The 24,798-nt window shown below is 46.8% G+C and overlaps 1 protein-coding gene and 1 long non-coding RNA gene across 2 annotated transcripts; one reads left to right on the top strand and one right to left on the bottom strand.

The window, feature by feature from the left end:
- Positions 1 to 1,932: 1,932 nt before the first annotated feature.
- On the bottom strand, positions 1,933 to 23,954 carry RIPK4 (receptor interacting serine/threonine kinase 4). Its single transcript, XM_048290592.1, has 8 exons — positions 23,691 to 23,954; positions 16,178 to 16,469; positions 8,633 to 8,781; positions 7,788 to 7,837; positions 6,599 to 6,757; positions 5,762 to 5,868; positions 4,995 to 5,247; positions 1,933 to 4,088 (listed from the first exon to the last, which is right to left on the bottom strand). The coding sequence occupies exons 1-8, from the start codon at positions 23,870 to 23,872 to the stop codon at positions 2,911 to 2,913; spliced, it is 2,370 nt and encodes a 789-aa protein (XP_048146549.1). The 5' UTR covers positions 23,873 to 23,954; the 3' UTR covers positions 1,933 to 2,910.
- On the top strand, positions 9,855 to 15,229 carry LOC125319432. The gene is made up of 2 exons (XR_007200730.1): positions 9,855 to 10,116; positions 14,691 to 15,229. It is a non-coding gene; the product is annotated as an uncharacterized LOC125319432 (long non-coding RNA).
- Positions 23,955 to 24,798: the final 844 nt, after the last annotated feature.

Here is a 24,798-nt window from a genome sequence, read left to right as displayed (position 1 = left end):
CGAGCAGCGTGTTTGAACCGCAGGCTTGTCGAGTCCTCTCGAGGCCTGTACAAACACGGCGCTGAGCAGCAGGTAAATAAAGCTGCCTGGTGCTGGGAACAAACTGCTGCAGAGACAGGTAATGCAGCAGGGGCTGTGCTCTCCCCCGGGGGCAGAGGCTGGGATGGAGGAGTGAGGAATGGGGATGGTGTGAGGCACCTTCCCTGCTGCTGGGGCTCCTGCACGGGGAGACGGCACCAGCGGGCGCTGGCAGGAACCCAGACTATGCCACCAGGGCTGTGCAGGCAGAAAAACCACACCTAGAGATGAAAAGGTGAAGGTGATGGTCATGAACATCATTTCACTGTATCTTTTTTTCTTACGTTTCTCCCTGGGCTGAAATAGCCACCTGGGGCCACAGTCAGAAGCCCTAAGGAGGCAGATGAGCACAGTGTCTGCAGAAACCCTGCAAGCAACCTCTGCCTGATTTTGGCGGTCAGCAGGAAGAGTTGATGTTCATCTTTCAGCCCTCTCTACTGCAAGGGAGCAGCTGGGGACCTGGAGCAGGCTCAGCTCCACGCAGCCCTTTGTGTCACACCACCTCAAACCCACCTCCCAAGCCTACAGGGTTTTTTTTAAAGAACACACCTTAGATCGGAAAGAGACAAAGAAATGCCTGAAAGCCTTAGGTCAACAGCCAGAGACTTCAGCTAAGTCAGACAAGTGCACAAATGACTAGAAAAGTCGGAGACCTTCACAAAACACCAATTCCTAATTGCTGCATTAGTGCCAGTTTAGCACCCCCACTCACCTCTCCTGCCCCCAAGGAAGGCTGGTTCACAGAGAAAAATACTCACTCCAATACTGGCAGCATGTCATTGCAATCCTTTGGGGTTTTTTTGTCTAGTGCCAGCTGTGTTGCCTTCTTTGTAATGCATAGCTGGTGCCTGCTATTGTGAAAGACAGCATGGAAATAGAGACTCATGAGTGTGGCCTCATGTTTAATTAGAAGCTAATGTACTATTATTATTAGGCACTGAAGGAATGTACTGGCAAAGCAGTGTTTGAGCTGTTTTAAAAGCATTTTATAAGTGTACTTTCCCCTTCCCTTGCTGGTGTGAACCACCTTTATTAGGAGGTGCAAGACTGCTGTTACCTGGTCTTGCAGCTCTTTTGCAGTTCGGGCAAGTACTGGAATTTAAGTGTCCTTAATCTCACTGTTCAGGAGACTCTGAAATGGAAGGGAATGATGTGTGCTAGGCTAAGCCAAATGTTTAAGCTTGAGAGACCAAGTGGTCTGTGGTTGAATTTGCTATACTGAGACACTGATTAAGCACAGCTTAATGAAACATGGCCACCTTATTGGTCTCCAAAGACGTGGAAGAAAGCAGTAGGAAAATGACAGGGGTTTTTTTTTTTTTTGCTGAAGAAGTTTCACTGTCAGCACCTTTAGGAGCTTACTGGGATTGCCATGCTCTAAGAGAGGTATTATTTGTAGCCACCATGTAGTGGCATGAGTGTGGCTTCACCATCTACTTTTTAACACTATTTCATTCTCCAGGAACAGCTACAGCAGAAGAGGAAACCATCTCAGTTGTACATCGTTGTGTTACAGGCATAAAGGTCAGGTTATGTGAGGCTTTATTCTACATTCTTATTCCGTAAAAAACAAACACCCCCCGTTCCTTCAAGCTCCTTACTTTCTGTAAAGCTGCAGGGAATGCAAAAATGAGGGCAGCTTTACATGTCAACAATTTGGGCTTCAACATCATTCAAGGCAAGGTTGGATGGAGCTCTGAGCAACTCGATCGAGTGGAAGGTGTCCCTGCCCAGGTCAAGGGGTCTTTAAGGTCCCTTCTAACCCAGGCCACTGTATGACCACTAACAGTTGTGTTCTGCTGCTGCTGGTCAATGGGTTTTTAGTTGCTTTATCGACTCCAAAATACAGACAAGTTGTGGAACATGATCTTTTATTAATAACAGGCCACATTTGTACTTCGAAAGGAGTGAAATTAAAAGGTGTATTAAAACATACCCACTCTAAGCAATCTATTTTCTTCAGTAGAAAAAAAAGCATACAACAGGTAGAAATCCTATATACACAGTATATCAGTTCTAGTCATCAGCCCCTCCAAACAGTGTTCTGCAAATTGGTACAACGGTGTTAGAACAGACCATCCAGTTCCAGTTCAGTATGAATTTCAGCTTTTGACTTGTTCATTTAAGACAAACCACTAAGTACCTAGTCCAGTTTACTGATCTCAGGATACATACAAGGTAGTACTGTACATGAAGACAGCAGTGTTAGGCTTTTACTTCTGCTTATTATTTTTGGAATCCTGCCTTGTTATTAAGTCTGCCTCATAAACTTTGAGTACATGGAAATCTGTAATCAATGTCTCTATTAAAAATGTAGCAGAAGCCTGATTAACTGTACCTTAAACAGCCCTTTCCTCAACTCCTACATTTATTTCAAGCAGATTGGTGTTGTACTCTATACACGGGAGGCTTTCAGCCCAAAATATTAATCACTGCAATGAACCACGAATCTATGCCATCTTTTTTTTTTCTTTTTGTTTTGAGGAAAATAAAAAAAAGCATAATGTTAGTTCTTAAATTAGTATGGCACATTAAAAAAAAAAAAAAAAGCAGGGGGAATGCAGAAATTGCATCCTTCTCTCACAACGTCCTTGGGAGGGGAATGTCTGGATCCATGCAGGGCTGGCAGGCATAGAATGAATGACACAGACCACGGCGTGGCAGACTCCAGCTCTTGGCCTTGCACCTGGCCTCAGTCACACTCAAACACCTCAGTCCAGCAGCTGCCACCGCTGGTCAGTGCACCCCTGCACAACTGGGGAAGGCCCTGAAGAGCCGAGCTCCAGCAGCCTCCTCACACCAGGTAAAAAGGCACCACTCGGCACCTTCTGATTAAGTGTCACTTAACAACGCGGTAAGTGAGCTATTCCTGCTCTGCTGAGCAGGCGGGAGCAGGGTCTGACATCTGGCTCTCGGCATGTCAGTGTGAGCCCCGTGCTTCAGGAGAACCTCCACTGTTTTCGCGTACCCCCCTCGCGCAGCCAGGTGGAGAGCTGTGAACCCCTCACTGTCAGAAATATTGATATTTTCTGCACTGACAAGTTCTTCTACTACTTCAGAGTGCCCGTTTTCTGCCGCAAGGTGTAATGCTGTCCTACTTAAAGGGCCTTTGGCTAGAACACTGGCCCTTTCATCCATCAGCAGCTTTGTTGTGGCTAAGTGGCCGCTGCGAGATGCCAAGTGCAGGGCCGTGTATCCTTCTGCTGTGGCAGCCTCGATGTCTGCCCCGTGCTTGAGGAGCAGCCTGGAGGTGCTGGTGTGGCCAGTTTCAGCAGCTATGTGGAGAGCAGTCTGCAGGAGCCCGTTCCGGACGTTGACGTCCGACTCCAGGTCGATGAGGAGGCGGGCGACGCGGTAGTGACCCCGCTGGGCGGCCAGGTGGAGCGAGGTCCTTCCGTCCACGGTCTGCACGTTGACGTCGGCGCCGCGCTGCTTGGCCAGCAGCTTCACAATGGGGAGGTGGCCTTGCCAGGCAGCGTAGTGAAGGGGCACCCAGTCGTCCTTTCCCTTGATGTTCACGTTGACGCCTCTTCTCAGCAGGATCCGCACGATGTTCTCCTGGCCGTACTGGCAGGCTATGTGGATGGGGGATCTGCCCTCAAAATCCACCTCGTTCAAGGATGCATTCTTATCAAGCAGCATTTTGGTGCTGAAATCATCCCCATTTTGGGCAGCAAAGTGAAGAGCAGTCCACTGGTCCTCATCTTTGGCATTGACGTTGATTTTCCTGGCCATAATCAGCTCCACAATGCTTTTAAATTTCTTCTCAATGGCTATGTGAAGAGGAGTGGACCCTTTCTTGTTGGTGAGGTTAGGGTTAGCATTGTACAGCAGGAGCCACTTGACACATTCTTCTTGACCTGCTTCAACAGCCAAGTGCAGAAGACTGGAGTTCCCATCTAAAACAATGTCAACATCTTGAGGCTGGAGGATCTTCATCAGCTTGCTGGTATCTCCAGATAAAATTGCCTCCGTTAGCTTCCTCTTCTGTATGTCTGTAGTACCAATATCTAAATGGATAGAAGGAAGAAAAAGATTTTTGAGGGTGGTGAAACACTGGAACAGGTTACCCAGAGAGGTGGTGGATGCCCCCTCCCTGGAAACATTTAGCTTCATCTGGTTGAAGGTGTCTCTGCTCATTAAAGGTCCATTCCAACCCAAACTGTTCTAAGATTCTATGGAAAAGACAGCAAGCATCACAATTCTGATACTCGTCACACCTTACCTGTCCGTGTCTTAGGCAATGAGCTGCCTGCAGAGCAATCCATCCCCCCACCCCACAGGAGTCCCAGAACATTTTCAGGTCAGATCTGGGACCCCATTAACTCTGTCTCTTGTGGCATGAAGACTGAAGGATGTTGTGGTTCATCTCCCTGCACTAACCATTTTTTACCTAACTGGAAAACAAATGTCTGGGGTTTGCAGCACTGGACTGGAAAGTGAGGGGCTCTTTATTACAGTGGTCATTGGGGCTGCTGAGAGGGTGGCTTGAGTCCTCTCAAAAGCTAAGGTGCTCAGGTTTAGGCTTAGTATAACTGAAAAAGCCACAAACTCAGCTGACCTGACTGGGCAGTGGCTTTAATGCCATGTCAAGTGGGATGCTGGACTAGTAACTAGTCACCTCCCTTCCAACCAACCTCTACATGACTGATTCTGTAATTGCTTTAATGGGAGTTTATTCCTTTACAAAAGTAAATGGGATTTACTATTTCTCATTAGATCATATTTGGGAACCACAAAATTTTTTTAATTTTTATTTTTTCCTTTTAAATAACTACCTCCAGTAAACAAATTTGTAGTGCTGACAGCAAGAGAAAGCAAGGCTAACAGTAATTTCCAGAATGTTATTCTACTCTCCAAACCATTGACTCCCATGCCCCAGTCCAAACAACTACAAAGGAAAACCTGACCATTACCTGAACTCTCCCTTTCAAAAGAAAGGGAAAGAGAGCCTCTGGATGAGAAAGCTGAATCTACAGATGAAACTCCTGAAAGGCGCTTGTCACTGGAGGCAAGTTTGGACTCAGAAGAGCTGCGGCTGAGATCCTCAGGGCCTTCCATAGTCTGTGAAATCCCTGAATCCAACTGGGACAACAACTCGGAGAGACTGTAATCCTTAACTGATGGTAGAGCAGGCTGCTGTTTCTTCTGGGACAGTGCACAAATCCCCTTCAAGAGAAGCACACAAGCATTTTAGAAAGGTCAGCAAACAAAACTGAGCACGAGACCCTACAGAAGAAACATAAATTTGTCAGTCTGCAGGTAGCCTTTAAACATTGTTTGTATCAAATGAAACCTATGAAAAAGGTCACAGATTTTTCAGAAGGAGGGCAGCTTTCATCAGTACTCACAGAGCCACTAAAGCCACGTGGCTCTTCTGTCTCCAGTGGTTTTTAAGATCAGTCACACCCACATAGTTCCAGCCTTTATCTCCTAACTGTCCTGCTCTCCCTCCACCGAATAAGACGCACTTGGAATTGGTTCTGCCCTGAGGTTTTCCTGAGCTGGTCCATGCACCTGCAGTCATTTGTGCATTCCAGTCCTTTACCAAGAGTCACTTCTACCAGGCAAGATTGTGCTCAAAAGCAGCAAAGAGAAGGTTGCTTAGGACCTTCCAGGTCATAGAGCAGCCTATTCCTCCCAAAACCCAGCAAGTTCGAACAAGAAGTGGAAGAGAAAATACCTCAGGCTGCTGTTCTGGGGCATTCTTGGTGTCCAGGTCCTGAGTTATCATCTCTTTTGTTTCATCTTCTGGCTTTTCACAAAGGGCCTCTGTTTCTGAAGTGATTTCTTTGGAGAAAACAAGAGGTGGTTTCAGCGCTCGGTTTTTTTAGGAGACTTTCTGAGATGCCCTGTTGCCTGTCTCTATCAATAGAACTTAAAAAAGCTCTGAGATACTGTGGGAGAAAGGTGCCAATCCTTACCATTCCATCTAGCACCTCATCAGTGGGCACCAGTGTGCAGCCAAGCCAAGGGTACCCAGGGCTGCCCAAACAATTCATTTTCAGTCACACCAGACTGGTGTTACACAGGGGCCACACTGAATTCATAGCAGGTGCTTTGGGCAAGTTCAAGCCTTTAGCTGGCAGAGAAGTGACTGTACAAACTGTTTCCTTACAAGAGAACAATTCCGTTTCTCAACGTACAACAGTAAAAATTTAGAGAGCCAGGTCCTTCAACGCTTTGGTACACTGCAAACCACACCAACTCCAGCTTGGCCTATACCCCAACACACACAATCAGAAATAAACATAATTTCTGGCTAAATGGACCGACTGGTTCAGTACAAGGTTTATTCTTGGCGTGTTTACATAACACCGTCATGGTCAGACATGTCCTCAGAGAATCCCTTCCTCCACAAATGAGTAAGTGGCCTGTATCATTGTCTCCACCACACAATATGCTCTATTTATTCTGTCACAGAGCTTCTCAGCGTTTATCCCAAGGATTAGCAGAGTCCTGAGCAATAACATGACTCATAGAAGAATAAATGGGCAGCCAAGTTACAAGGAAATCTTACCTTGAAATGTTGGCCGTTCACCAGGATCATCTTGCCAACATTTTTGCATCAGTTTGATCAAGTTATTACATGAATGAGGTCTGGATTTGGAAACAGCAGGTAGCTCAGGGCGGTGGCCTTTAACTACTTTTACCATAATATGTAAAATGTTGATTTCCTCTGTGAAGCAAAAGCACACAAATTTAGATGTCCCAGCAAAAGGAATCACTTCTCTTTTTTCTAAGAGCATTAAGAGTGGCATTAGGCTGAAAATTTGTTTTCACACCCTCTTTTCTAGATTTCTTATCAATAGGGGAAAACAATTTTTGGTTGTCCCCTCCAAGGAGGTATTTTTCAATGCAGTAACACCTGCTTCTCATATATCACTTAAAAACAATTTTCAGCGAGTGCCTGTGTTCTTTTCCCACCCATTAAAGATAAAGAACAAAAGGAAAAAAAAACCACCTCAAACAATTCTTTGCTACCTCTCTTTGGATTTCCCTATCTGCTGTAAGAAAACAGAACCTTAAGTTTTATTTAGATCAGGTACCCGAACTATTCATAGAGGTGAAGGAAGAACACAAATCAAGAGGTACAGTAATGCAGCTCCTGACTGTAAATCAACCACTGGGCTGAACGGAATCTCTCACTGGGAGAAAAATTAATAGTAGACTGGAACTTGTTGGGACATGTTTGCTATACATAGGCCAGTCACAGACACAGGAAAGTCATAAAGAATAAATAGCTGCCTGTTGAGCGGTGCATTTACTGCAGGGTGGAACAGGGCTTATTCTCACAGACAGCTTTTTTTGTTTTAAAGGAACAAATCTGTACCCACAATCTACAAATAAACTACAGAAGCTCTCTACAGAGAAGCTGTTTCTGAACAACAGCAGAGTTGCCTGCCAAGCAGGCTTTGCCAACACATCAGAAGTCTGTGCAGGCCACACACTGATCTGGAGCTGTGCAGCAAACTCCAGTAGAAGCAAAAATGTGCAGACAAGGGCTCCTGAAGCAATACAGGTTCTGACTTCATGATGTAAGACAAAGGAAGACTTAAGCTTGTGATCAGAATTTGAGAGTTTAAAAGTGCTTACCACATAAGATTGTCAGAATTTGGAGGTCATGCACAAAATCTGGGGCTGGTGGGGCAGGAAGCGTGCTTATCAATGGGAAAAAGGAAAAAAATCCAAGATAACACACAACTTACCTGCAAAAGGCTTCTTCTGCGTAAGAACTCCCCAAACCACAATGGAAAAGCTACAAAAAAAAAAAAAAAAAAAAAAAAAAAAAAAAAAAAAAAAAAAAAAAGGCAAAAACTTTATTTCCAGGAGTTTTTTTAAATAAAACTAAAAAATTCACAGAAGTGCAATTTGTTTTCCTTGTCCCTCCACTTTTGCATCTAAATTCAGCTGATGAGCACACACACACAGAGAAAGATGCAACCAAGAACCATGATTTCAAAGTCTAGCTTTGGCAGGGAGGTACCTGAGGCAGCAAACACAGGGACTTGCTGGAGGCTGCCAAGTTCTTGGTAGCATTTACCAACCATTCCACATCAGCACTGACAAAATCAGAGAAAGCATTACAGTGGATTTAATTTAATGCTTCTACCCTGCAAGATAACTTTAAAGGAATCCATTTAATTTAGAATAAGAGATATCTCTTTAATCTACAACTGTAATTTCCTTTTCCTAATAATTTTGCCATGAAAGAAGAGCCAAAGACCTAGTGATGAAATCCAATGAAGATAACTCAGAATTTTGTCACAGACTCAAAAAGTAGGTCAGGATGTACCTTTAGAAGGGAAATTAAAGGTGGGCAGAGTGCCTCCCATTGCCAGTTGCTAACAAGTAATTTCAAGACCCAGGATCACCTGCAGTTTTTCTAAATGCCTCTACCCTGCAAAGACTTTGCAAAAACAAAAGCTAAAGCGACACATTGCAAGATGAGGCTCAAACCAGATTTAGGGGGTTCATGCTTAAAAAAAGTAAGAAAGGACTCATTTTACAGGGTTACTAAAAGAGTATTCAGGTGTTTTCACAGTTCACTGACCTGTACACATCATGTTTGGTGTCAAAACACCTGTTTTTCTCCTTGATGCGCTCTGGAGGAAGGTAGGCAATAGTGCCACACAAGCCATCTATGCTGATGTCATGGGAATGGGACAAACCATTGCACTTTGCAAGCCCAAAGTCAGAAATCTACAGGGGAAAAAAAAAAAAAAAAGGAGGAGGAAGAGGGTGAGAAAAGTGCATGGTACCATTAGACTTTCAAGGTGTTCACAAAATACTTTCTGCAAAGAACAACAGACGCAACCCAACACATACAGTGAAGTGCTGTTCAGAAATATTAAGCCAATAAAACATCTCTGGAAGCATAATGCCCTGGTAGGCTTTTCTTTATGGTTAAGCTAAAAGAAGAAGAAGAAAAAAAAATAAAGGCAAGCAGTTTTTGCAAGCAGCAGCATGCCAGCCCATTACATAGCAAACACAACAAAACAGTCAAGACAATTTATGGTAATTTAAACCAGTTGAATTTAGTTACTGCAAACTACTTTAATGCAATTATTGGCCCTGCCACCCCCTTTCCCTATGTAACCTCATGTTGTACGATGTGTTTAAATGTCCTGGCTCTCCAATGAACTCTGGAGAATCACTCTTTCAGGTATCACTGTTGAACTGACCATGCCAACAAGGACCAAGCCCAACAGCAGAGCCACCAAGTGCTACAAAAACCCAAATGGAAACACACACACACATACACACACACCAAAAACCAACACAGGGAACTCTTTTTGGCAGCCAGGAGATACAGCAAGTTGGTGCAGTGACGCAGTGAGCACAGCTGAAATGAGCACAAGTGACAGCAAGTTTATAAAAAGGACACACCTCCACTTTAATATGAAGTGTCAAGCAAATATGCATTCATTTGCTCTCAAAGGCATACCAATCATCGAACAAACAGATAGGCCAGGAATTTCCTTTGTCTTACTTATTTCCCACTGGACAAAAAGGTCTATTATGCCAAGTGGAAATTTCAAGAAAAGTCAAGTCTTTTTGGACCACTGAGCTCACTGATTTTAGTCTACATGTTAGATAAGATACCCCCTCCCCCTAACTTATACATTCCTTTTATCTAATAAATACTCAGGTTTTTCAATGACTCATTCCCCCTTTTGATCTTCACAGCTTCTCCTTTGAGAAAGTTTTCCCTCAAAACAACAAGCATAATTAAAAAAAGCTTTTCTTTTTTTTTTTTTTTTTTAACTAGGCTCCGACTTTACACTTTGAGAAGTTTCTCTCTAAAGATACCACAAAACTAGTTGCAACATGTGTCCATTACTGGAAAGGGAGAAAACTGCTGCCAGCTTCAGCCTCCTGGAGAACAGGCAGGTTATGCAGCCATGCAAGGAATCTCCCTTTGCCATAAAACAAACAAAGCAACCCACACAGCTTCAGCAAGAACTTCTCCCATGGACAAAGAGCTCAGCAGTGGCATTCTGAGAAGCTGGAGAAGTCCTGCATTCTAGAACACAGGTATGTCTGACCTGTTGTGCATCTGTATCTTTAATCTGTAGGGTAGCGTGGGAATGACTTGAGAACAAAAAACCCAAAAAAAACCAAAAAAAAACCAAAAAAAAAGGGGGGGGGGGGGGGGGGGAAAGGGAAAAAAGCAAAGTCATCTGGAGGAATAGTTTCTCATCCCTGTAGAGCTACACTCTCAGAGAGGGACTGCTGGACTCCTCAGCAAGCCAAGCACTGGAGCCCAGGAAAGCAGCAAGTAGTCAAGAAACCCACATCCACAAGCCAGGTCACCATGGGAAGAGCCAAACTGACCACCCCAGGAACTGCTGCATGAGTCTAGGGTGCTTGGTGCTCCACAGGAGAACAAAAGCACAACCCCAGCATCACACCAGGCTGTGGTGTCAGGTTATATATGATAATATATAAATAAATGAACCGAACCCTGCAAGTCTGAACGGATCCGGTGAAGCACTGCTCTCCTTTGATTAATGTGAAGCACAGGCTTGTATACACCTCAAGAAACCCAGGCATAATTAAAGCCACACACCTCCCTCTTTGTCTAAACAATGCCGTTGTTTCCTACTGCGTGTGTTAAGAAATAAAGATGAAATGCAGACAGCAGGGTGACACTCCTGTGTTCGGAGCCACCAGCTACGGTGTGTGAATCTAAGGCTGGGGGCCAAGGCAGAGCTGAGAGCTCTACACAGAAAAAGTCACCCTACAAACTAAGAAACAGCTGAAGTACACAGCATACACCCTCCCTGGCCTAGCAGGAGCTTCACCTTGTGGAACTGTCCCAACCTAGTATGAAGGATTGGGTGTTATGCCAATTAATAAAAAAATCACCTGTAGAGCAGGGCTTCGATCATATCAAATTCTGCAGTAGAAAGCATTGGAAATTGAGGAATTGTTATCTTGCAGGCTGCAACAAAATAGTGAGATTCTGCAGACAGCTTTTCTGGCTTTTACTAGCTCCTCTAGGGTGAATTTTCCACACTGCACGGTGTATTTAGTCATGCAAGTTCTTTAAACACCAGTGGGAACTGCGCAGTGGGTGGAAGATACAGCCATTTCACTTGCCTGTTTTGCCTTTAAATTGCTTGCCAGGCACCTCATTCTGCAACACCCTTGCTGGGGAAGGCAGTGGAAGCAGAGCACCCCTTCCCCACTCCTTCCTCCACATCCTTGCTGGTCCTTGCAGCCCACCCCGGGCTCTGCCCTTCCCCACCATCCGAGGGAATCCGTAATCTCGCTCCTCACATCAGTTATTCCAGGTGGGTCCCACGGCGCTTCAAAAGCGCCCGTGGTATGAGCAGGGGAGACACGGAGGCGACAGACTGCTCCATGCAAAACCCGTGGTGGGGAGGTAGGAAGAAGAGAAAGCAGCCTTGGCCAAAGCCCACGCAGACAGTGGGATGGTTCATGTTCAGGCAGCTCCGCTCGCTCAAGGGCTGCACGAGAACAAACACGTGAGCGCCGAGCAGGGACGGGAGCTGCGCGTGTTTTCCTGCCCGCTTCCAGCAACACTCACTTTACTGAAGGATCCCAAGATCTGAAGATTTGTATTTATTTATTTAGTTTTAGTTTAGTTTGGTTTTGACTCATGCATGCAAGCCTTTCTCTGCTCCTGCCTTTTGTGGATTTTTCCACTCCAGTCCGCAAAGTTTCCACTCCACTCGCAAAGTTTTAGATGCTTTGAGAATTTTTTTGTGATTTTTTCTCTGTGAAAACCAGAAAATACACTCACATAACTCAGTTACTACAGTCAGCTATTCCCAAGCACTGCAGGAACAAAATGAGTGCTTGGAAAGTGCTTTTTTTTTTTACTGATGACTCCTGAACTCTGCACTAAGCTCCTGATGCTTTATGTTATTTTTCTGCAAGCAAAACTGAAGAATGCACTGCAGTGGACTCAGGGACGGAGTTCACCAAAAGGTTTTCTGCATCAAATCCACTGGATTAATTTTTAATCACTGCTGGAACATCCAGTATTTGTCTCTGTACAAAGTCTCTGCACTGGGATATTGAGTGCCCCCACATTTGTCTACGGGGTATTCGGGTGTCTGGCGGTGGGGGAAGTTTCCCTTGTTTGTTTTTTCTGGGGGTAGGGGAAAAAGGCTTTTACATTTTTGTTCTTTAAGAAATGCCTGCAATTTTTAAGAAATTTGCACAGGTCACAGATTTGGACTACTAAAACTACTAGCAGGAAGGACTAAAAATTAATTCCAAATACCAACACAATCTGCACTTCAAATCTATGTCTTTACTTCAGTGATTATGAACGCACTTCACTTAGCTTCTAACAAGAATCTTTCTGAAACAGACTCTATTTCCATCCTTTTCCAACCTGCCCTGAAACTTTTAACTCCTCCAAACCCGTTTCAGGTGGGACATTTGTGACACTCTTTTCAGAAGCAGCACAAACCAAAGCCAAACATCCATTTTAATCCATCGTGAATCTGCATTACTGTAACAGGGATGGTTTTGTTCCCTCCCCTGTGCCACCACAATTAGATCAATCAGAGAATTGATCAAGGCGCAAACCAGCTTTGTTGGTTGGGATTAAAGAGCCATGCATCAACAGCCTTGCATGGAAACCTTGATCAGGAAGGGTGGCAAACAGGCAGAAGGGATACACAAAACAAAGGCTCCTCATCTGTAATAACAAGAGAGCAATTGCTGCTGATAAAAACGTGGCTGTGCTACCTACACCAGGCAGTCTAATAAAAAGAGACAACTGCTCTTTACCAGCCTGGCCTCTGGGTATTACTGGGACCTACAGTTAACAACCTACATGAAGAAGCTTTCTGATCATCAAATTTGCCATCTGACTAGGCTGCTTCTAACTGCATGCTCAGAAATTTTGCAGCTGAAACAAATAAAAGTGAAGCCCATGGAGGCAACCTATCTATCCAGACCATCAGCACAGTACAACACAGCAGCAAACTTCACACTGGTTTAAACTGGAGGACTGGGGAGGGGAGAAAAGCAACTACAGTGAGCTTAAAGCAGTGCACAGCTGAGAGCAGCTCGTTCTGCTTCAAGTTGTTTAAAACCAAAATCTGGTAGATGAAAAATAACTGGTCAGGCTTGTCTCTGTGTGTGCATGAACCCACACATACATGTATGTGTGTCTGTGTGTGTATGTGTACAAATATATATGGCAAGATGAGGAGCTGCAAAAAAACCCAACAAACTCAGGCTGGATAGTGGGAGAAACAAGAACTTAAAAATAATGTTTCTGCCCAAAAGTATTAAGTGGCAAGTTGGTTTAATTTTAAACACCTGAGCGAAAAGTAACACTCCTGACCATGAGATATTGTAAGACAGAAAACCTGTGAAGCAGCAACAGAGATAGGAGGGCATGGAAGCTGGCAACAAGTTGGGCATGAGATTTCTGCACGTGGTGGGGTGTTTATTCTCCTACCAAGGGCCCTGGAGAGAGATCACATCGCAGCAGGGAAGGAGCAGAGTCACGGCCCACGAGGGCAGCGCTGGAATGTGGCATTGCTTCCCCTGTGCCAGCGATTGCCACATCACAGTAGCTCAGGGGACACATCCAGAATGTGTGTGGAGGGCAGGAGAGCTGAAGAACGAGCTCAAAAGATGTGGTCCAGTTGAGCAAAGAAATACATGTCGGACAGCATGTAAATATTGAAAGATTGAATATAAGGAACACTGGAGAAAGGAGCAAGGGAGGCTCTTGTTGGTACAAATAGAAGTAAAACGTTGACATGAAGGAAGAAAAAGCAGGCTGATCCCTGCTAGCAAAGCCTGCCTGGGTATGGAATAATCCTGCCAAGGAAAGCACAGCGTTTAAGGCAAACAAGAGGGAGCAGGACATGGCAGGGAAGGGAAGGGAGCTCCCACCACCAACTCACAAGGGAGGATGGATGCAACCATCTTCCAAAAACCAGCAAAGCTTTACCTTCCACTGCACATATTACACACAAATATTTCAAATCCCCAGAGAATCCCCCAACATGCCTTTCACAGGGTTAATATCTGTCTATCTATATCCCTGTTCAGGCCAATCCCATCCTCCTAATTATCCTCCCAAGAACAAAATGCAGCACACGCTTATGTAATGCACAGGCTTTATGATATGGAGGCACCCACTTGATGATAAGTTCTGTACAGCAGCGCTGCCTTAGTCACCAGCCTTGCTGAGGGCTTTACAGTGAGCATGGTGCTCATAAAAGGAGCAGGGTGTGTTTGCATTTAACTGCAGGATGGCACAGCAGCATTTCTAATGCTCTCCACTGGAAGACTGTTTCCTGGCTCAAGGGCAAACAGTTTATAAAAGTCCTCCCTACCTCCAAACTCTTCTTTCACAGTCTGCAACATCTCTCCACTCACCTTAGGACTCTATTAGGGACAGGTCACCTACTAAATTAATGCCAACATTTAAAAACACTTCAATCAGCAGCTCCATTAGCCTTCCAGCAAGAAAATGCACATTAAATCAAGCTGCAGGGTCTGAAATTTAATTATAAATTTCACGTCACACCAAAAGAAGGTTTGAGGCCACATTTTTAAAGTGAAGGCACCTCACAGAATATGTTCATCTCTTATTTTGCATACAGGTTCTTGCATCTGCTTTCCTTCCTGGAGGGGTTTCCAAGATGCCTGTGGATGTAGAAGACTGCTGGCTGGAAAAGGTTTGGATTAGACCATTCCTTCCTGAACTCCATGGAAAGGATCTGAAGACCTTCATGCGTTTCCTACAGTTCAGAGATGTCAGCAATGACCTCACCAGAGACTTATTTATTTTTGTACGTTTTGCACTTTGCCCCCTTGTGTTACATCACCACCCAGATATAGGCAGAACATCAGGCACTTCAACCTCCTGAAACAGTGAGAAAAACACAACCTTCCTATCTTGGCTCATGGATGAGTCAAGAATTAGGAATTTAACAAGTTATGCAAGCAAGCCTGAACTTTTAAGTAAATAAATACTTAGCAAAGGCCTCTGAGCACTAGTGTGTGAGAACAGACTTTGAACAGCTCAAATCCTGATGTTCCGGTCATAATAGCATGACCCCCTGTAGATGCCTCCTACCTCAGAAAGAAAATCCTTCTAAGAAATTAATCACTAAGAGGCCTAGTAAAAAATCTGAGACCATCACAGGTGTGATTTCATTAGTGGCACACACCTCTTAGGGCTCCAACCCTCTCATGACATCAGGAGATTTGTCTTTGTTTAATGAAAACTTCATGTTTAGAATGGTGCAGGCAAGACCAAAGCCACTTTATCAGCAAGGGGGCCAGGAAAACAGGGAGCAGATGGATATGGCACTGCTAAAAAAAAAAAATAATTGAACACTAAAAAAAAAACAGGGAAAAAACTTTATTTCAGTCTCCTTCCTCTCTAAAAAGGAAGTTGAGAAAGCAAGTCCAGCTCTCAGAACAGAACCTCCAGCAGAGAAGGCTAACAAGTTTGCCAGCTTACTCTGGAAATGGATAATGAAAAGAATTTCATGCTGTTACAGCCACAAAAAAATTCCTTTCAGTGACCTGGTATGCATGAACAGTCAGGACAGAGATACTTCCTCAGTGCACATGCCCTGAGCAAATGGAAATGAGTTGCCTCTGGGAAGGTTTCTCCAGACTCCAGCTGTAAATGAGATCTCTGCATTTAGTGGTGCAGACAAAGACCTAGAAAGAGGCAACCACGGGAACTGTGAAGTGGCAAAGATGATTTAGAGGTTCACACCTCTTTTCTCTCCCTGTTCTCACCTGCCTCACGACCCTACTGCAACAAAATTTGTAGCAGGACCCATTAGGTCTCAAAACCAGAGTTCACTACATCCTTTTACTATTTCAGGAGGGTTCTCACAAGTTCCCTAACCGTACCTCTATTTATGTACCAAAGTGGTGCATAAACCAGGTGGATTTATTTAAGGGCTCTATTTGGGTGGATTTTAATTTGGGAATCAGAGGGGTTGGGTCAGTGGGCATTTCTCTAATTCTAAAGGAATGCTGCTGGTTTCTCTCAGGCTTTTTGCATCTGGCAGGAGCCGTGGTGGAATGTCCAAAGGTAGGTCCCTAGCACAGAGTGTCCGATGCGTACCTTGACGTGGTAGTGGGCATCCAGCAGGATGTTTGCAGGCTTGAGGTCCAGGTGGAGCAGTGGAGGGGACATGCAGTGCAGGAAGTTCATCCCCACCGCTGTCTCGTGGATGATGCGGAAGCGCAGTTCCCAGGGCAGAGGCTCGGAAGCCAGGAGCTTTTCCAGAGACCCCGTCTCCATGTATTCCATGACCAAGCCGACCGGCTCTTTGCAGATGCCATACACAGGAAGGATGTAGCGGAACTTTGCCATTTCCATCTTCCTGGCTTCTTCCAGTAACTCCATGCGCTCCCTGGGTGGAAGAGAATGGGACATGAGGGATGGAGCAGCTGTTTCTCCTCACGCCAAACACGCACAGAACATTTCTTATAAAACCAAACACCACATTTCACCATCATCCCCTGACTGACCCACGCTGCCCCTCGCCAGCCTGCATTCCAGGTGTATTTCCACATTTAGTAACGCTGGGTTTTATGCTTCCAGTGGTAGGCAGCTCCCAGCTGCAGGACCGCAGGGGAGTCCTACACTCCCCCAGTGCGAACACCCCGAGTGCGAAGCCCATCTCTGTCCCTGCTTTGATGTTTAAGCTGTGCTGTTCAGAAGGAGGATGATACACCTAGAGCCCAGGTTTACCACTGCTGTAGCTCCTTGGGCTGAAGTCATTAACTTTTTGTGAGTCATAAGGCTGTGCTAATCAGAAGAGAGGCCGGACAGCATCACTTCAGCAACCCTGTTGGTGCATCCTGAGTATACACAGACCCAAACCTTGGGAGAGGAATCCTTGGGACCCACCATTTAGGGAAGCAAACTGCCTACTGTAGCCAGGAAGACACAACAAAAGCCTCCCCAAAACACAGACTTGACAACTCCCCTCCAGCAGGTGCCAAAAACTCCCAGCACACCATTGTCAGTGATGTAACAGGCCCAGTCCCGGCAGCTGTAATGAGCACCCCGGGTGGTTTACAGGTCACTTCAGCCTGACCCTGCACAGGGTTAAGTGTTACTCAGTCTGAGCTGCAGCCTCCCAGGTCAAGACCCTTAATTGCTGTGCCTTTCTTCTGCACCTCCCTCACATGCTTCTGCAACAGCCCACAAGGACTCAAGTGGCATAGAGGAAACAAGGGTCCTCTCCCCGGGCTGGCTGTGCCCACTGAGAGGGGCCACACGTGATGGTTTAAAGAACCTTCAATCTGTAAAAACTGCATTATTGGTGATGATGGACTCTGCCCAGAGCAGCTTTGGGCCACGGGCACTGACACATCACTATTGCTGTCATAGATTCACAAAGGAGGGCACAGGGAGGTCAGACAGGTAATATTTCCTGAGCAGACCCTCTCTTATTACACAACAGCTCCTGCAATGTACCCAAAGATGTGCACACTATCTAATGGACAAGAGTACCTGAAGTAACAGGACCAAGTCTGTGCCCTGTGCCACTAACAAGGGATGCCAGTTACCCCAGTGGGAGCCTCGTGGCAGAACCTCAGCTCCATCAAACTGTTTTGGTTTTTAAATTTTAAATCCAAGGCCAGCTAGAAGCACTGTCCACTTCTAAAAAGAGAAAACACCAAATCCAGCCTTCACACAGCTAAGTCTTTTCTTCCTGCGTGTCCCCCACTGCCTGGATGACCTGGGAGAAGCTGAAACGCAGCTTATGAGGGACCCTCAGATTTTGTGAGCTGTCATTTGGCCCTCAGACTCGGCAGTAGGACACTCTCCAAGGCTGGCAGTGTGCTCTGCTGCCTGCTGCCCACCTGCTGTGGCAGCCTGCAATAACCTGATGCAGGTAACATTTCCCACCAGGGCCTAGCCAGCAGCAGCAAACCTATTTCAGAGGCAAGACCAAGCTGAAAGATGGTTTTAAAGAGGGACAGACATGCTGAGAGAGGAAAAAAAAATAGATAAGGGAAATCTTTCCTATTAACCATGTTGGCTCCTGTTGCTCCCTACAGCAACTTTCTTGTGAAATAATTGCCTTTGCAGACAAGTACCCAGTTTGCTCCTTGGCACGCTGGAAGGGAGCGCCCATGAATAACACAACCAACTCCTTGCCCCCGAGCCACACGCATAGCCAGCATAATTCACCGGGCTGAGCGCTGGAGTCGGGGATGTAAAACACCCGTCTGAGCCCTCCCAGGCAGAGCAAGAACGCAGCAGCAGCCAGCGCCTAACAAGAACCACTGACTCCTCGGGATGGGGTTCCAGGGCTAACAACAGCCTCAGAGAGCATCACCAAAAACACAGACTGGCTGCAAGAAATGGGGCGTTTTCTACAAAAACAGAATTTTCCGTTTCAACAAAGTAATTTTTTTTTTAAAAAAGCTCCCTTTCTGCTTGGACCAGCTCCAGTGAACTGAGTGAATTAACAGACTAACAGGCGAGTGCCCTCTATCTAATTTGCCTGATTAAATAAAGCCCCCGTGCAACAATTACCACCCTGAGCACTTTCCCATACCCAGAGCATTCAAAACTGAATCAGCCAGAGGCCTGGTACAGCCGAGGGAGGCTCGCCGGCTTTCAAATAGCTTTCAAAAAGGCCCCTGCCACCTTTTGAAAACAGAAAAGGAGAGAAGACAAAAGAAATCAAGAGAGCCAAAGCAGTCATTAGCCAAGTGCTGGAGCGCGCTTGCATTAATCGTATTAACACAAACAGCTCGTTAAAGCAAGATCTCCTCCATCAGGCAAAGATCAAAGGTCTCTCCCTTCCCTCTCCCCTCACAAGATGCCACCGGCGCTGGGCGCAGCCCGAGGTGTTCTCGGTGCGCCCATCGCCTCGATACGCGAGTGCTGATGCTGCAGCGAAGGGTGCTGCAGGGATGGAGCCTCCAGCTCGCATGGAACAGATCAAGGATGGCACGGGAGGGGGCTGCGTTGTGCTGCTCGGCTACTCCGGTGCTTAGGAATTATTCTGCACTATCCAAGCAAAGCTCCTGGTGGGGTTTCTCAGTGGAGAGCCATAGGTCTAGCCTCTGATATGATAGCTTCTTATTTAATGCCCACGCGATGAAAGGGTCAGAATTATCTTCTCTAGGCACCTCGGCTTCGCTCCCCTCTCCCTCCAGTACTATATCCTAACTTTATGGTAATAAAGGAAAAAGGAAAAGGGGGAAAGGAGAGAGAAGAAGGGAGAAGAGGGAGGAGAAGGGAGGGAAGAGGGGGGAGAAAGAGCGGGGAGAAGAGGGGAAAAAAAGGGGGGGAAGGGGAAAAGGGGGGGAAAGGAGAGGAAAAGAGGGGAAAAGGAGGGGGGGAAAAAGAGAAAAGAAAAAAGAGAAAAAAGAGAAAAAAGAGAAAAAAGAGAAAAAAGAGAAAAAAGAGAAAAAAGAGAAAAAAGAGAAAAAAGAGAAAAAAGAGAAAAAAGAGAAAAAAGAAAAAAAAAAGAAAAAAGAAAAAAGAAAAAAAGAAAAAAAGAAAGAAAAAAGAAAAAAAAACGAAAAAAGAAAAAAATTTTAAAAAAGAAAAAAAGAAAAAAGAAAATGAGTGTACACACAGGACAGCTGGGGTCATGTAAATCACAGGGTGCACACACTTTCTCCTGTAAGAGTACCAGAAGACAGGGGCCCACACATCAAGAGCTCCAGCACTGGGTCCAGTGCCAAAGAGCATCTCTCTGTCAGAGAAGTCAGCACAGATCAGCTGTTTGCAAGCAAGCAGAAATACTACATGAATGGGAGACCTCCAAACAGCTGTCTGTTTCCACTCCAAGTCAGACCCCGCACAGATAGGGCTGCATTCCTTGGATTCTCCTGCAGAGACAAGGGCCTTGCCCTTGCCCACTGCCCCCGTCCCCAGGGCCCAACCCTTGTCCCACAAACCCTGCCACAAGAACAGCAGGAATTACGACTGTACCTGCATTTGCATGCACCCAATCTTTATGCCCTAGAGATAACACTGCTGTAAAACTACAGCCTTAGACTCACCAGGCAGTCCTTGCAGTTTTATATTCCCCCACCACTACCACCACATTTCCCTAATGGAGTCTGAGAGCAGTTAAAGTTGCTCCAGAGAAACTCAAAATTTGTAATGGGGCCATTTGTGTGAGCCACCTCCAGACACAGAGCAGCCAGGCTTCTCCCAGCCCAGGGGAGATCCAGCCCTGCTCTCCAGCCAGGAATTCAGGCTTCCTCTTCACAAACTGCTGGTGGTGCAGATGGAGGTCCACAAAATTACACCACCCTTGAATTTCCTCAGAAACTCTTTTCATCTGCATCATGACAGAGGTTTTAAGAGCATGCAGTGGCCTCTGCTCTGCAGGGTACGTTTTTAACAACTTCCACACTGCTGACTCTCAGAGAACAATGTGAATATGAGAAGACAAGAAAAACCACTGTATGCTCAGGGCAGAATATGCTGGGGCAGGGGGAAGGGAAGAAAACCCCTTTTTTCAGGTTAACAGATGTCAGCCCTGCTAACAGATTTCTGCAGTGCAGCTCTGGTACCAGAGGATTACAGGCTAACCCGGACAGCCAGGCTCACCCCATCTCTTTTAAGGAGCACAAGGTGAATCTTAGGTTCTCCCTACACAGAAAAGACGTTCATTCACCTTCACCACCTAAATAAATGTCCACTAACAGCAAGGCATTCCTAAAACCTCCTAAATGTCTAAGTCCTGCTCCATTCCCAAATCCAGGATGTGCAGAGGGAGACATATGTAGGGCTTTGCTCATTTTTTTTTCCCCTAATCAGGAATTTTTTTCCACCTCCACACCCTGTAGTCACCCCCATGGCCAACGCCTCCAGCAAAGAGCCCTCTCCAGGAAATGTTACATCCTTACAATCTGCACGTTTACGTTCAGCAGAGGAAATCCACACAGGATTCTCTCTCTCCCAGCTTGCCACCCTTTTTCTCCAGACCACACTTCCATTCTGGCCCACACGGGTAAAGAGAAGAGACTTCACCCTCTCTACTGCACGTCCTGGGGGAGAGGCTCCTGCACCTTTCCGTCACACACTCTTTTGTTTGGATTCACATTGAATCTCCCGTCTTGAGAGCATCCTGAATCCCATGTGGGAAACGAGATCTCAGGAGCCGGGAAAGCAGGAGCAAATAAGGTGTTAGGAATGGAATTTGGCTGGATCGTCTGAGAGGGCTTGGGCTTAAAGATAGAAAACACTTCTGGCTCTACATTCAGTTTTTCTTCTGCTTGAGGCCACTTGGCTCTATGATGTGATAATTGCCGAGGGAATTACTCCAAATCTCTCACTGTCTGCAGAAACACCGAGACTACACAGAGTATTACCACCACCAAGCCATTACAAACAGGGTTTTAATGTGGTACCAAATAAATACATCAGAAAAAGCCTCTGTGCTTTTCAGTTAATGTTTCTGATACCACTGGCAATTCTTCTTACTCTTCACAGGGTTCCAAGAAACAGCTAGTCCAGTTAATCTCCTGGATTAACAACCTAATTACAAAGGCTTGTTGCAACCTGCCAGCTAAAGAGGCAGTGTTTGATTCTGTCTGTGCCCCCCACCCCACCATTTGAATAGCACAAGTTTATTAGAAAAGTTTTGGGTGAAAAGCAACCAACTTCTGAAACGGGGTTGGTAGAGCAGCCCAAGAACCAAAGGAGAAATAAAAAAGAAAATAAAAAATTCAGCGTAGATTTATTTTGCAGGAGCAGCTCTTTCAAAGGCCAGGGATACTCTAATTTCTTATCAATGCTCTCCTCAAGCATCTGAAGCACAAATTCTGCAGTAAATAAATTACTATTTCAAGGAGCAGTTTATTAAAATCAATGAGAAGCTGCAGGAGCCCCATGCCCTCAAGGTTCTCCAATTCAGAAGGCATTTTTTGCTTCCTGACCTGCATATTTGTATGGTCTTCCAATATTTGCACACCTCATAGCCACGGAGGGACAGCTGGCTCTCTACTGCACATGGAATATATTAATGTAGAGATTTGATAGCAAATCTCAGAATTAATTGTTCATATTAAAATAGGCAACAGCATCCTTTGTCTCAGAGCAAAAATCAACTTTCTGAGTAAATTTTTAGATGTACACTGCAAATGAAAAATATTACAAATGTTCTAGCTTATTTTTAAGACGTTTTAATCTTAACTTTAAAATTAATCAGCTACAGTACTATTTTGATCAATAAGCATCAAACCTGAAATCTCCTTTGAGGTTTTAGTAGTAGGAGGGCTTGCAGGTTAGCACAATAAAACTCACTCTGCAACTTAAAGGTCTTTTCCATTTTATTCACAGGCAACACAGTTACCCTATGCATATAGTAAACTCTCCCTCCGCAAAGGACATTTAATTTCATTTACTATACTCCATAAGCCATGCCTACTGCAAAGTCAGAAATTCAGATAATGGAAAAGATGCTGCACTACCCCAGAAATCCTGCAGAAGATGGGTTTACAAACAGTTTTAATCTTATCTCCCTCCTTCTGCAGGAAAGGCAACAACGGGAAACCTTTTGTGACTGAGCCAATCCACGTCTCAAAAACTGAGCTGCAGAATCGGCTTGTGAGCTGGCAGAGATCCCAAAGATCAAGTGGAGCTGGGAAAGCTCCATCAACATGACTTGTGCATATTCACCTCCCTCTGCACAGAGGCTGAGCTGCTGGAAGCCACTACTGTCCCTACAACACAAGGATGTTTCTAAAGATGCATCTGACAGCCTTATTCTCCTAGGAAAGGAGACCTGCCCTCGACAGCCCCCATCCCTGGGGGTGTTCAAGGCCAGCTTGGACGGGGCTTGGAGCAACCTGGTCTAGTGGAAGCGAGCTGAACGGGGTGATCTTTAAGGTCTTTTCCAACCCAAACCGGTCTATGATTCTGTGATCACACACAGACAGCGTGAGCACAGCACAGCCCATCGTCCTCACCAAGGACTACCACGAGTGACACAGGCCGGGGGGCCGGGGAGTCCCACCGTGGGCCACCTTTTCCTGCAATCCAGCACAGCTGCACACTGGAGCCCCCAGTGAGGGCTCACCCCGAGCAGCCGGACACACGCAGAAGCGCTGTGCCTGAACTGGAGCCGGACACATTTCCCAGCACGTCTCCCTTCAGCACCCGCTCCCTCAAGACACCGAACCCGCGGCTCCAGCGCCCACACCCCAACGCCCCCCAGCCCGAGCCCGCTGCCACCACATGTATCGCGACTTCTACACATGCGAGCTAAAGGCCTGGCTCTTCCCAAGCCCCTGGATCCCCTTTCCACTCCTCCTCCTGCCCGTCCCGTCCCGGACTGCGCCCTGTGCCTGTGGGGCCGCAGCGGGCCCGGTGTGTCAGTGCAAGCCGACACACGCACAGCCGGGGCTGAGCAGGGCAGAAATGCCTTCCGAATGGCTGCGAGGGAACGGGCAGGACACAGGGAACATTTCACGGCATCTGTTGTTGCTGTTGGTTGTGAGACGGGCAGGGCTGCACGCAGGGAGCTCTCAGTCGCTCCGCGGCTCCCCGGCTGCGCATCCGCGGGGCGACTGAGGGCTCGGAGTGCCTCTGTGGGAAGAGTCCCTTGTCCCCCCATTGCCCCCATTGCCCTTGTCCCCCCCCTTACTTCTCATCCACATGGAGGCTGGGCGAACACTTGATGGCGAGCCAGGTCTTCCAGTGGAGGTGCCGCACCTTATACACCTGCCCGAACCCCCCCGAGCCGATCTTCTCCCAGCTGCTGAACTCGCTCTCCTCGAAGGTTTTCAGCAGCCCCATGGCCCAGGGGGAGCCGCCGTCCCTCGCCATCGCCGCTGCTGCGCCCGGACACCGCCCGGCTCCGCGGAGCGCAGCGCTGCCGCTGCCGCCCCGTCCGCCCGCCCAGGTGAGTCAGGTGTGCCGGGGGGGACCGGGCTGGCGTCACTTCCTGGGCCGGGCGAGTGGGTGGGTTTTGCACAGGTCCCTTTTCTCTGCCGGGACAGGCGAGCGGGGCAGTTGCCCGGTTCCAGCTGCCCCGGGGTGATGCTCGCGTCCAGAGCTTCCCCCGGCCAAAGCGCTGGGGCGGGAGGGGAGCGCCGCGCACGCTGCTGAGCTCTGACAAACAAGGTGTGACAAACAAGCTGTTAAATAAAGGAGAGGGAAGCACCAGCCATCGCATTCCTGCCTTTTCTTTTTCCCCTGCCCAGGGAACCGCAGCGGGCCCCCGTGCCTCCGTCCCTTGACCTGTGCATCCCGGCCCGGTGTGTGGGACTCCGGCCAGCCCGCCCCAGGCTGCTGTCTGTCCAGGCACGCTCTGAAGCAACAATTTTTAGGCTCCGGGAAGCTATTGCCGAGAACTGACACGTCTCTGGGTTTTAGGTGCCTGTGGGACTAGAAGCTTTGATGATCCCAGCGCTAGATTTCCTGGATCCTTTTGTGGATCTAATTGCAGGGACCACAGGACTCCCAGAATCGTTCTGTTTGGAAAAGACCTCCAAGATCATCAAGTCCAACCTCTGACCAATCTCCACCTCGTCAACTAAACCATAGCACTAAGTGCCATATCCAGTTTTGTGAACACCTCCAGGGATGGGGACTCCAGCACCTCCCTGGGTACTCCTTCCAATGCCTGACCACCCTTTCAGTGAAGAAATTCTTCCTAATTCCCCCCTGAACCTCCCCTGGTGCAGCTTGAGGCTGTGTGGCCTTTCATCCTGTCCCTTGTTCCCTGGGAGCAGAGCCTGACCCCCCTGGCT

Source organism: Corvus hawaiiensis, chromosome 2, assembly GCF_020740725.1.
Source record: "Corvus hawaiiensis isolate bCorHaw1 chromosome 2, bCorHaw1.pri.cur, whole genome shotgun sequence".
Lineage (NCBI taxonomy): Eukaryota > Metazoa > Chordata > Aves > Passeriformes > Corvidae > Corvus > Corvus hawaiiensis.
Note: the sequence above shows the minus strand (reverse complement) of the source record. Positions and strands in the feature narration are given on the sequence as shown.